Source organism: Elephas maximus, chromosome 5 (genome assembly GCF_024166365.1).
Source record: "Elephas maximus indicus isolate mEleMax1 chromosome 5, mEleMax1 primary haplotype, whole genome shotgun sequence".
Taxonomy (NCBI): domain Eukaryota; kingdom Metazoa; phylum Chordata; class Mammalia; order Proboscidea; family Elephantidae; genus Elephas; species Elephas maximus.
Genome location: NC_064823.1, coordinates 124,966,554 through 124,980,762, shown reverse-complemented (window position 1 = coordinate 124,980,762; position 14,209 = coordinate 124,966,554). Strand labels below are relative to the sequence as shown.

General features: G+C 38.8%; 1 protein-coding gene across 4 annotated transcripts in view; it reads right to left on the bottom strand.

Moving 5' to 3' along the window:
• The window catches only part of ARAP2 (ArfGAP with RhoGAP domain, ankyrin repeat and PH domain 2), a 247,799-nt gene that overhangs the window by 220,439 nt on the left and 13,151 nt on the right, over positions 1 to 14,209 (bottom strand). For all 4 annotated transcript variants that reach the window (XM_049886379.1, XM_049886382.1, XM_049886381.1 and 1 more), the window contains exon 2: positions 5,209 to 6,250. In XM_049886379.1, the coding sequence (XP_049742336.1) occupies positions 5,209 to 6,110 (902 nt within the window). In that variant the 5' untranslated portion in view covers positions 6,111 to 6,250. The remainder of the gene's footprint in view (positions 1 to 5,208; positions 6,251 to 14,209) is intronic.

The following is a 14,209-nucleotide window of genomic DNA, read 5'->3' as shown; positions in this document are numbered from 1 at the left end:
TACTACTAATTTTCATGTTACCACCTTAATTCTAATTTACAAAGACTCATAATCACAATGTGAATAACAAGACTTTCTTGTACAATGCTTATAGTTGCTGCTCCGTGATCAAAAGATTCTCAATAAAATTTAAGAAAAACAGTACACTCTGCTTGAAACTTAAACCAAATGTTTCTTATCTTAAATTATCCTTGATTCCCAAAAGGATACTGTTTTGCTAAACAAGTAGGTTTAATACGTGTACTCACAGTAGACTCTTCCCACGTCAAAAGTCTTTGACATGTAAACACTTGTAATTTTTCATTTACTTTCTGTTGTTTTACATTAACAAAATATTTCTAAGCTAAAGTGTCATACAAAAATTGGTGACCTTCTAAATTCCCCAGAAGTAATCCAACTATTATATATATATAATCAACATTTTTAAATATGTATTAAATGCAGTTGTTAAGAAAATGGGCTCTGGAGTCAGCTGTCAGGATGAAACCCAAGTTCACTACCAGAATGATCCCAGGGAAATCATTTAACCTAAGGCTCAGCTTCCTCATATGCAAAAAAAAAAAAAAATTTATTTATTTTTTTTATATGCAAAACTGGGCGAATATTACCAACTTCCCAGGGCTATTGCCAGGATTATATAACCCATGGAAACTAATAAACCAAGATAGCACCTAGGTGTTTAAGAAATAACACTACTATTATTTACTAACTAGTCAATGTAAGACATTATATTAGCACTATGCATTCAAAGATAAACACAAATAAAACAAGATCTCAACCCTCAAAGAACTTAAGTTCTAACGGGAGGCCCTTAAATTAACATAGTCTTGTAAATTGCCATTATTTTCTCTTGCAAATACTACTGTATCTTGCACTGCAATTACTAACGGTGCCTAAGGGCAGGAGAACAATTATTATTTCCCAGAGGTTGTGGAAAAATAGGAACCCTCATTCATCTCTGGTGGGAATGTAAGATGGTACAGTTATTGTGAAAAACAGTTTGGTAGTTCCTCAAAAAGTTGAACATAGAACTACCACATAACCCAGCAATCCCAATCCTAGTGAGGATCAGAATTTTTAATTCTCATGAAATCCCTACTTCTGGATTCAATGGAGGTTGAAATGATCCACCCAGGCTATCGCCCTGAGATAATCTTTGAAACTTGAGCCTTGAGAAAACTGATTTCCTGAGGGTTATCTTTAGGTCAAACAATGCTGCTGTTGTTAGATGCCATCACTCACAGGGACCTTAACATACAACAGAAGAAAACACTGCCCAGTCTTGCACCAGCCTCACAATCATTGCTATGTTTGAGCCCATCGTTGCACATACTGTGTCAATCCATCTCATTGAGGATCTTCTTCTTTTTCATTGACCCTATACTTTGCCAAGCATGATGTCCTTCTCCAGGGGCTGGTCATTCCTGGTAACAGGTCCAAAGTACCTGAGATAAAGTCCTGCCATCCTTGCTTTTAAGGAACGTTCTGGCTGTATTTTTTTCAAGACAGATTTGTTTGTTCTTCTGGTAGTCCATGGGATATTCAATATTATCCACCAACACTGTAATTCAAAGGCATCACTTCTTAGGTCTTCCTTATTCAACATCAAACAGTGGTGTGGCTTAATTGGTGAAGAACATTTTCCCTTGGGAATTATGTTCTTTTAAAGAATTACTTATGTGCAGTTTCAACAAACAGAAACTCCAAAGGTCAGACTAGAAGCTCTGTCTTAGGCTCTATCAGTAATTAAATGTTCTTCAAGACAGTACTGTGTAGAATCCTGCATGACCACAAATTGTTTTATCAATTCTATCCCGACCTTTTTTCCATGGCAATCTATAATTACTACCCAAGGAGTCATAATAAAATGGGATATAAAAATCTTCACAAAAAAATTTTTGGCTACGACATATTTGACAAGGGTTTAATCTCTAAAATCTATAAAATACTTCAACACCACCACAACAAAAAGACAAATAATCCAATTAAAAAATGGGGAAGGGATATGAACAGACACTTCACCAAAACACCAAAGACGACACTCAGGTGGCTAACGGACACATAAGGAAATGCTTGCTATCATTCTTATTAGAGAAATGCAAATCAAAACTACAATGAGATACCATCTCAGCCCCGACATTACTGGCATAATCATAAAAACTGAAAATAACAAATGTCGGAGTGGTTGTGAGGAGACTGGACCTCTTATGCACTGCTGATGGGAATGTAAAATGGTACAGCCACTAGGAAAATGATATGGCACCTCCTTAAAAGGCTAGAAATAGGAATACCATATGATCCAGCAATCCCATTCCTAGGACTATATCCCAGAGAAATAAGAGCCATCACATGAATAGACATATGCACCCCCATGTTCACTGCAGCATTATTCACAATAGCAAAAAGATGGAAACAACCTAAGCACCCATCAGCAGAAGAATGAATAAACAAATTAGGGTACACACACACAATGGAATACTATGCAACAATAAAGAACAATGATGAATCCGTGAAACATCTCACGACATGGATGAATCTGGAGGGCATTACACTGAGTGAAATAACTCAATCACAGAAGGACAAATATTGTATAAGATTACTATTATAAAAACCCAAGAAAAGGTTTACACACAGAAAACCAGAAAAAAAGCTCTCTTTGACGGTTGAGAGGGAGGAAAGGGGTGGGGAGGGGAAATCACTAACAAGACAGTAGAGAAGTGGTAACTTTGGTGAATGGAAAGACAACACACAATATAGGGGAAGTCAGCACAACTTGACCAAGGCAAAACCATAGAAGCCTCCTAGACACATCCAAACACCTTGAGAGATGGAGTTAGTGGGGCTGAGGGCTGGGGACCATGGTTCCAGGGGACATCTAGGCCAAGTGGCATTAACACAGTTCATAAAGAAAATGTTCTACATCCTACTTGGGTAAGTTGTGCCTGAGGTCTTAAAAGCTTGCAAGCGGCCCTCTAAAATCTATTGGTCCGATCACGTTCAGAGCAAAGGAGAATGAAGAAAACCAAAGATACAAGGAAAATGTAAGTTCAAAGGACTCATGGACCACATGAACCACAGCTTCCACAAGCCTGAGCCCAGAAGAACTAGATGGTGCCCGGCTACCACCACTGATCATTCTGACAGGGGTAACAATATAGAGCCTCAGACAGAGCAGAAGAAAAATGCAGAACGCCAATTCAAATTCACAAAAAAAGACCAGACTTAATGGTCGGACAGAGACTGGAGAAATCCCCAAGACTACGGCCTCCGGGCACTCTGCTAACTCAGAACTGAAGCCACTCCTGAAGTCCACCTTTCAGCCAAAGATTAGACAGGCCTATAAAACAAATGGTAACACACGCAAGGAATGTGTTTCTTAGTTCAATCAAGTATACGAGACCAAATGGGCAACACCTGCCCAAAAGCAAAGATGAGACAGCAGGAAGGGACAGGAAACCTGGACGAATGGATACGGAAATCCGGAGTGGAAAAGGAAAGGGGCAGAGTGCAGACACACTGCGAGGATTGCAACCAAAGTCACAAAACTTGTGTATAAATTTTTGAATGAGAAATTAATTTGCACTGTAAACTTTCACCTAAAACACACAAAAAAATAAAATTTTAAGAAATCTTTGAAAGATCTTTCTTCTTCAGAACACTTCTCTTGTCAGAAGTGTTTCCCTGATTTGCAAATCGTATATTAAATAAGCTTAAATCAATGTCTATTACTGGTTTAATATTATTTTTGTTTTAACACTAGGTATATACCCAGAAGAAGTGAAGCAGAAACACAATAGAAACCTGTGCACCAACATTCGCTGCAGTACTTTTCACAACAGCCAAAAGGTGAAAAACGTCAAAATGTCCATCAACGGATGATTGGATACACAAAATGTGGTATATACATACAATGGAATATTACTCAGCCATAAGGAGAAATGAAGTCCTGAGGCATGTCACAACATAAACAAACCTTGAAAACAGGCTGAATGAATCAGTTTCAATAGGGCAAACATTATATGATCTCATTTATATGACATAAGCAAAAATATAGAAACCAAAAATTATTAGTTGTTATCAGGGGTGGGAGGGAGATTGAAAGGGGAGGGGTTTTACTTAGGAGGCTGTGACTTTATGTCAACGATAATAATTTGGAAAAGGATACTGAGAACGGTTGCATGACTTGAATGTAATCAATGTCACTGAATTATATGTGTAGAAATTGGTGAACTGGTATGTTTTTTTTAGTTGTGGTGAAAATATACAAAATAAAACAAAGAGACAAAGGGAACAAGAATTGGTCACAGAATGGATACTAACTAGTGGGGAGGCGGGATCTGGCAGAAATGCTAGCTAGCCTAGAGCCTGTGCAGGAAGTCTGTAATAGCATTTAGTAACTCGGCATTAACAGTCAAATTTGAACATCCTCACGCCTCTCAGCTGGGAGACAAGTGTTAGCTTCTAGCGGAAAAAGTAACATCCCACCTCAATCCTAGAGAAAACCACAACTATTTTTAGGTGTAACTTTGAGAAACAGATGAAAGCTCTCTGCTCAAGTCAGCTCCTCTGAGAGTCTGCAGTCACCACAGGATATCTATGACCCCGCATGCTAGCAGAGCCCCTCTCCTGAGTTTGGGTCTCTACCATATCTGGTTTCATAAGGTACAGTTGCCATCTGTTTACTCTTGCCTCCTCCACTAGACCATAAGCTCTTTAATTCCTCTTCAGATCCCCTGCATCTAATACAGTGACTAGTACCAAGTAGGTATTCAATAGATGTCTGTTGAAAATTATTAATCGGTGCCAAGCATTGTGCCAGGCACTGGAGATAAAAATATTAAAAACACGGCCCCTGCCAAAGAGCACTATCTAGTGAGGAGACAGAGAGTCGGCAACTCAAATATGAGAAGTGCTCTAAATGCAGAGTGTGCCACCAGTGTAGAAGGAAGGGGAGGGAAGGAATATCCAAGTAGAATTAAGGGAAGAAATCTTGCCCAACTTAACTGGGGAAAGCAGAAGAGCCTCAGTCATAAACTGGACTCTCTACATGGCATGAGGAAAAAATTTTAAAAGAGAACAAAGAAAACATTGGCTGAGTAGGTAAATAAATGCAAGTCAAATTTAAAAATGAACACTAAAAATATAATCATTAAAAATAACTAAATTCCCCGAAACCAAATATTTCTAGTTTATTATAAAAGTTCTTACCTTCCTGAAATTCCTTTTGTTGACCCCGGAATCTCTGGTACAGGCCGATGTCTTAGCAGGAAAGATCGGGATGGTCTTGAAACCAACTTGCTACGACTTCGCACAGGTGCTAAGTTTGGCGATGATGGAACATACAAATCATTTACAACCATTTCTCCTTGAAACTGAAAGAAAGGAGATGGTGGTGGCTTTGCTAATAAACCATTAGTCCCATTTCCAGAACTTGCTTCCGATATTGAAGAGCCAGGGGAAGAACGGCATTCAGGATCCGAATTAGGAAGCTTGCTAAGATTCTCTGATGTCAAGTCAGCTCTTTCCGTTTGTTGTTCTTTGATGGTACAATCCACAGTCTTCTTTGTAATCAGAGATTCTGTTTTAAAATTTTCACTACCAAGAGAAGAATCTTGAGAAGAACCCAAATCCAGGTGTGGTTCTTTTCCTGGAAGGGGAACGCTGTGCACAGGAAGATACAACTTATCATCTGATTTAAGAGACTGGCTACTTTCTACACTAACATCATTTTGATCGAGATGCTTTGTAACTGTCTCCAAGTGCACTGGGCTGGGAGTGTGAGCGCTGCCAGAATCTGAAAGCTCTATGCAGGAATCAGAAGACAGGGCATGGCTATTCTCTGAAGTCTTGTCATTCTTCTTTGTTTTATGAACATTTGCATATATCGGGGTATCTTGCATTTTTGATAAGATGATCTGTAATTGCTTAAGTATTCTCCTACGATGTCCTGTCGGTGATATTCCAATTTTGTGTAGCAGGCTGTCATTTATTGCTGCACAGTCCTTTACAGTATTAAGACCAAAGTCACGGAAATGGGAGAGATACTGCTCCAAATTAATGCTCATTAGGAAATCTTTGATATCAACATTTATTTCACTGACTGAGGTCATAATGGTGGCTTCATTACTAAGCTGAATTATTAAAAAACAGTACAATGAGACACACAAGAGAATGTACTTCGAAGTATTGGTTCTTGCGCTGTCATTTGCAAGAGAAAATTTTCTCACATGTTGTTTTCTCCACAGTAAGCCTGCGGGGGGGCGGGGGTGGAAAAAAGAGGTAATTTACTACCACATTTTAATTTTTTAAATCTAGATTTACATTATAAACTTTCTCTGAAGAAAACACAGTAGAAGTTAGGATAATAACTTCCACTCACTAAAATCTTGGAATCTTGGTGCATTGCTTTGTATGCCCTAGAATGCCAATCCTAGGTGTAACCCTAAGGAACAGAGCAGAATTGTTAAGGTAGTGTCCAAATGTGAATTTCAAAAGATAAAAAAAATGGCTCTTATACTAATATAGAATGAACATTCGTCAAAAGTTCAACTCATTAATTAATGAGGGAACTAGTAAGGTGATAAACCCACTTGCGTCAAGTCGATTCCGACTCATAGCAACTCATAGTGGGTTTTTTTGGTTTTAGTAAGGTGATAAAGCTGGCTCCAAGAGCATTTGTGAAATAGTTGTGCCTTGGTATCCATAAGAGTTGGTTCCCAGACACCCTGCATATCCCAAAATCTGAGGGTGCTCAAGTCCCTTATAGAAAATGGCATAGTATTTGCATATGACCTACTCACATCCTCCCATATACTTCAAATCATCTCTAGATTACTTATAATATCTAATACAATATAAATACTATGTAAAGAGTTGTTAACCACTTACACTTAATGCTTTCTCAGTCTTCGCAAGCACTTTATCATGAACCAGAGAGACCAATTTTGGTCATAAGGGCAATACTAACACTTCCATGAATTTCAGCTTCATCATGCGAATGCTCAATTCATTCTTACCAACCTTACAGGCTACTTCAGCAGATGACCTGCCACTTTTCAAAATAGCTAAGATTTTAATTTTCTCAACAAGATAGCACTTTATGCTCCCTCTTAGCCTTTGAGGGGCTGCTCTGACCACTTAATTGCTTTTTAGGAGCTTTTTTTCCCCACAGAAACAAAGGGTGCACAAAACACAAGTAGCAAACGAACCAAGGCGAGCATTGCTCAGACAACCAGTGCTAGGGAAACTGAGGCTCTCTGAAATGGTGCGAGCCTACAGCAAGGGTTGCCTACACATCGCCTCATTCCTGAGGATTCAACACAGTGCTCTGCGTGGGGCAAATTCAGGTTTTGCTTTTTGGAACTTCTTTTTTTCCTCTAAATATTTTCAATTTGCAGTTAGCTGAATCCACAAATGAGGAACCCGCAGCTACAGAGGACCGACTGTACAGCCCATTGGGAAAGGCATTTTAAAATCAGTATTAGAGAAAAAAAAAAAGTATTACAATAAAACTACTAGGTTTTTTTTTTTTTTTTTCACTAGATTAGATTTTAAAAAGCTGGTTTAATGCCCCACAGAGCAATAAAGCCATAAACTTTGAGGTTACAATTTCCACTGGGCAAAAATCTACAAGACAGGTAACTTCACAGTGTCTGGGTTCTAACCAAATAATGAATAGCAAAGTCAAACACAGGAATTAGACTTTAAATTAAATATCCAAAAATCCTTAGGGCGAACCTGTTAAACAATATCCCCAATAGGGGCACTGAAAGAACATGCTGTGCATTCTTCTGATTTTCAAGTTTTAGATAATTCTTAACAGTAGCTGAACATTTTACCCTTTTACTACACTTCCTTTCAAAGACAGCTAGAAAGTAGTTAGTGTATATTTCTCTGTAGTCCCTGGGTGGCGTAAACAGTTCTACACTTGACTACTAGCCAGAGGGTTGGCGGTCTGAACCCAGCCAGAGATGACTGGGAAGACAGGCCTGGCAATCTGCTTCTCAAAGGTCACAGCCTTAAAAACCTTATGGAGCAGTTCTACTCTGCATACATACGGTCGCCCTGAGTCGGAATCAACTCATTCAATGGCAACCAACAACAACAACATATATTTCTCTTATGAATACTTTTCACTGGAAAAAAGCAATAGTCTTACATGTAAATAAATAATACTAATATACAAAATCCTTCCTAGTCTTAGGCTGCAAGGTCTGCACACCTTGAATGACCCTGCACACCACGGATGACCCTGCTGATATTTGAAATACTGATGGCATAGCTTCCAGAATCAAAGCAACATGCAAGCAACCACATTATAACAAACTGACAGACTAGACAGACCTGGTGATCTAATCCTAAAACATATATATATATGTATATATATATATATATATGCCAGTAATAACCTTACGAATAGCAGCAGAATATTGTCTGATATAGTGACAGAAGGTGAGCCCCTCAGTAGAAGGGCATTCAAAATATGACTAGAGAAGAGCTGCCTCCTCAAAGTAGAGTTGACCTAACTGATGTGGATAGAGTAAAGCTTTTGAAACCTTCATTTACTGATACGGCACAACTCAAAACAAGAAGTAACAGCTGCAAAGGTCCACTAATAATTGCAGTGTGGAATGTACCAAGTATGAATCCAGGAAAATTGGTAGTGGTCAAAAATGAAATGAAATGCACAAAGATCAGTATCTTAAGCATTAGTGAGCTGAAATGGACTGGTATTGGCCATTCCAAATTGGACAATCATATGGTCTACTATGCCAGGAATGATGAATTGAAGAGGAATGGTGTTGCACTCATGATCAAAAAGAACATTTCAAGATCTGCCCTGAAGTGAAATGCTGTCAGTAACAGAATGATATCAACACGCCTACAAGGAAGACCACTTAATACGACAATTATTCAAATTTATGCATCAACCACAAAGGCCAAAGATGAAGAAACTGAAGATTTTACCAACTTCTGCACTGTGAAACTGATCAAATATGCAATCAAGATGCACTGATAATTACTGATAATTTGAACATGAAAACTGGAAACAAAGAAGGATCAGTAGTTGGAAAATACGGTCTTGGTGATAAAAAAAAAAAAGGACATGCAAGATCACATGACAAAATTTTGCAAGACGTTTTTTCATGACTTATTCATTGCAAATACCTTTTTTCAACAACATAAATCGTGATTACACACATGGACCTTACCAGATGGAATGCACAGGAATCAAATCAACTACACCTGTGGAAAGAGACAATGGAGAAGCTCCACATCATCAGTCAGAATAAGGCCAGGCGCCAACTACGGAACAGACCATCAACTGCTTATCTGCAAGTTCAAGCTGAAACTGAAGAAAATTAAAACAAGCCCATAAAAGCCCAAAAATGACCTTCAGTGCATTCCACCTGAATTTAAAGACCACCTCAAGAATAGATTTGACCCACTGAACACTAAGGACAGAAGACCAGACAAGTTGGGGGGTGACGTAAAGGACATCATATATGAAGAAAGCAAAGGGTCATTAAAAAGACAGAAAAGACCAAAATGGATGTCAGAAGAGACTCTGAAACTTCCTCTTGAATATCAAGCAGCTAAAGCTAAAAGAAGAAATGATGAAGTAAAAGAACTGACGATTTCAAGGGGTAGCTGGAGAAGACAAAGCAAAATATTAAAATGAAATGTGCAGAGAGCTGGAGTTACAAAATCAAAAGGGAAGGACACACTCAGCACTTCTAAACCTGAAAAAATTGAAGAAAAAATTCAACTCTCAAGGTCCAATATTAAAGAATTCTATGGGCAAAATACTAAACGACACAGGAGCCATCAAAAGAAGATGGAAGGAACACAGAATCACTATAGCAAAAAGAACTGGTTGACCTCCAACCATATCAGAAGGTAACATATTATCAAGAGTCAATGGCATTAAATGAAGAAATCTAAGCTGTACTGAAAGCACTGGCAAAAAACAAGCTCTGAAAGTAGACATAATACCAATTAAGATGTTTTTCAACAAACAGATGCAATGCTGGAAACGTTCCTCCGACTAGGGTAGGAAATTTACATGATAGCTACCTGGCCAACCAACAGGAAAAGATCAACATCTGTGCCCATTCCAAAGAAAAGTGACCCAACAGAATGCGAAAATTATCAAACATTATCAGCAACATTACCCAAAAATAAAATTTCGCTGAGGGTAATTCAAAAACAGTTGCAGCGATTATCAACAGGGAGCTGCCAGAAATGCAAGCTGGACTCAGAAGAAGACGTGGAACCAGGAATATCATTGCTGATGTCAGATGGATCATGGCTGAAAGCAGAGACTATAAGAAAGACATATACCTGTATTTTATTGACTATGCAAAGGCATTCGACTGTGTGGATCATAAAAAATTATGGCTAATACTAAGAAGAATGGGATTCCAGAACACTTAATTGTTCTGATGAGGAATCTGTACATAGATCAATAGGCAGTGGTTCAAAGAGAACAAGGGGATACTGTCTGGCTTAAAATCAGGTAAGGGTTATGTCACTGTTGTATCCTTTTATCTATTTATTCAATTTGTATGTTGAGCAAATAATCCGAAAAGCTGGACTATATGAAGAAAACCGCTGCATCGGGATTGGAAGAAGACTCATCAACAATATGTGATATGCAGATGACTCAACCTTGCTTGCTGAAAGCAAACAGGACTTGAAGTACTTGCTGATGAAGATCAAAGACTACAGCCTTCAGTATGGATTACACCTCAACATAAAGAAAACAAAAATCTCACAACTGGACCAATAAGCAACATCATGATAAACGGAGAAAAGACTGAGGTTGTCGAGGATTTCATTTTACTTGGATCCACAATCAATGCTCATAGAAGCAACAGTCAAGAAATCAAATGACATATTACATTGACTAAATCTGCTGCAAAAGTTCTCTTTAAAGTGTTCAAAAGCAAAGACATCTCTTTGAGGACTAAGGTGCGCCTGACCCAAGCCATGGTATTTTCAATCACCTCACATGCATGCAAAAGCTCAACAATGAATAAGGAAGACCGAAGAATTGATACCTTTGAATTATGGAGTTAACAAAGCATATTGAATATACCATGGACTGCCAGAAACAAGAACAAATCTGTCTTGAAAGAAGTACAGGCACCTTAGAAAGGATGATGGCAAGACTACGTCTCACATACTTTGGACTTGTGATCAGCATGGACCAGACCCTGGAGAAGGACATCATGCTTGGCAGCATAGAGGGTCAGCAAAAAAGAGGAAGGACTTCAATGAGACGGACTGACACCGTGGCTGCAAGAATGGGCTTCATTGTTAGGATAGGGCAGGACCAGACAAAGTTTCATTCTGTTGTACATAAGGTCATTATGAGTCAAAATCGACTTGAGGGTACCTAACAACAAATACACAATAACACTAGTTGAATAATACAGCTACCTTTTAAATACATTATGTAACAGGAAATAAGCTAATGTGAAAGTAAAAGGAAACAGTTTAAAGGTCACATTTTCCTCCAATGTACAAAACAGATTCATATAGGTTAATTTTTCTCCCAGACGACATAATTAAACTTTAAAAAAGGCCAGTTTTATCTCGGTACTGAGTTATACAAACATGTTCAGCTTTTGAAAATGCATGTATGTGTAATTTTATGCATAGTACACTTCAATAAGAACCAAGAAGTACAGAATACACATAATATCCATGAGCGAAAGTAGTGAAATGAGACACACCCAAAACAAGGTAAACGTCTCTGAACAAGCGTTGATGCAATGTTTCTGGAAACCACATCTTAAAACTGCATTCCAAGAGGCACAGCTATGACTCTGCATATATTATGTGCCAACTGCCCCCAAGTGTGGTCTCAACTAATCAGAAGTGTCAGCAAACACCGACAAGCAGGTATAAATGGTAAGAAGGAAAGCACGTATCTTCTTCAAGCATCACCATAGGAGCAGAAAAACAAAAAACAGGAGTGCAGAAAAAATAAAGACGATGAAAGGCAGAAAATGCCTTTGTCAATGACATATTCCTGTGTTACACGCTAAATGCTAAAGTGTCAAAAGAAAAAAAAAAAGAGAGACCACAATACCATATGCAAACCTAATTCTCAGATATAAAACTCTTTTCCTCCACAATCATTTTTGAAATAAAAAACGTACTGCTTAATTTTTTTGTACATAATTATTACCAACAGAACAATAAGCAACAGGCACGTAACACATTTAGTCACAGGTAAGCCCTTTTGCAAGTTGTTTTAAGGTGTGATTTCCAGAAATACAGCATCAAAGCTTGTTTAGAAACATTTACCTTGATTTGAGTTGTTGTCGTTAGGGGCTATCGAGTCAGTTGCAACTCATAGTGAACTTATGCACAACAGAGCGAAACACTGCCCAGTCCTGTGCCATCCTGGCAACTGCTGCTATGCTTCAGGCCATCGTTGAAGCCACTGTGTCAATCCATCTCATTGAGAGTCTTCCTCTTTTTCGCTGACCCTCTACTGTCCTTCTCCAGGAACTGATCCCTCCTGATAACATGTCCAAAGTACGTAAGACACAGACTCACCATCTTCGCTTCTAGGGAGCATTCTGATTGTACATCTTCCAAGACAGATTTGTTCGTTCTTTTGGCAGTCCACGGTATATTCAATATTCTTCTCCAACACCACGATTCAAAGGTATCAATTCTTCTATCTTCCTTATTCATTGTCCAGCCTTCCCGTGCATATGAGGTGATTGAAAACATCACAGCTTGGGTCAGGCACACCTTAGTCCTCAAGGTGACGCCTTTGGTTTTTCAACACTTTAAAGAGGTCTTTTGTAGCATATTTGCTCAATGCACTGCATATTTTGATTTCTTGACTGCTGCTTCCATGGGTGTTAATTGTGGATCCAAGCAAAATGAAATCCTTGACAACCTCAATCTTTTCTCCATTTACCATGATGTTGCTTACTGGTCCAGTTGTGAGGACTTTTGTTTCTTTTATGTCGAGGTATAATCTATACTGAAGGCTGTGGTCTTTGATCTCCATCGGTAAGTGCTAAAAGTCCTCTTCACTTTACGTAAGCAAGCAAGGATGTGTCATCTGCATAAGGCAGGTTGTTAATAATAAGTCATCCACCAATCCTGATGCCCTGGTTCTTCTTCAAAAAATCCAGCTTCTCAAATTAGCAGCTCAGCATACAGATTGAATAGGCATGGTGAAACCCTGATGCACACCTTTCCTGACTTTAAACCATGCAGTACCTCCGTGTTGTTTCAAAGACTGCCTCTTGATCCATGTACAGATTCCTCATGAGTGCAATTAAGTGTTCCAAAATTCCCATTCTCCGCAATGTTATCTATAACTTGTTGTGAATCACACAGTCCAATGCCTTAGCATAGTCAATAAAACACACGTAAACATCTTTCTGGGGTTCTCTGCTTTCAGTCAGGATCCATCCAACATCAGCAATGATGTCCCTGGTTTCACATCCTCTTGAATTTCTGGCAGTTCCCTGTTGATATACTACTTGAATTTCTGGCAGTTCCCTGTCGATATACTGCTGAAGCCATTTTTGACTGATCTTCAGCAAAATTTTGCTTGCCTGTGATATTAATGATATTGTTCAATAATTTCCACATTCGGTTGGCTCACCTTTCTTGGGAATAGGCATAAATGTGGGATCTTCCAGTCAGCTGGCCAGGTAGCTGTCTTCCAAATTTCCTGGCATATAGGAGTGAGTACCTTCAGGGCTGCAACCATTTGTTGAAACATCTCAACTGATACCCCGTCAATTCCCAGAGCCTTGTTTTTCGCCAGGCCTTCAGTGCAGCTTGGACTTCTTCCTTCAGTACCATTGGTTCCTGATCATATGTTACCTCCTGAAATGGTTTAATGTCGACCAATTCTTTTTGGTATAATGACTCTGTGTATTCCTTCCATCTTCTTTTGATGCTTCCTGTGTACAGTATTTTCACTGTAGAATCCTTCAGTATTGAAAATCGAGGCTTGAGTTTTTTCTTCCGTTCTTACAGCTTGAGAAATGCCAAGTGTGTTCTTTCCTTTTGGTCTCTACCTCCAGGTCGTCGCACATGTCATCATAATACTTTATCTTGTCTTCTTGAGCCACCCTTTGAAATCTTCTGCTTAGTTCTTTTCCTTCATCACATTTTCCTTTCACTTTAGAGGTAACACATGATTAGGAACCGATGGTACTGA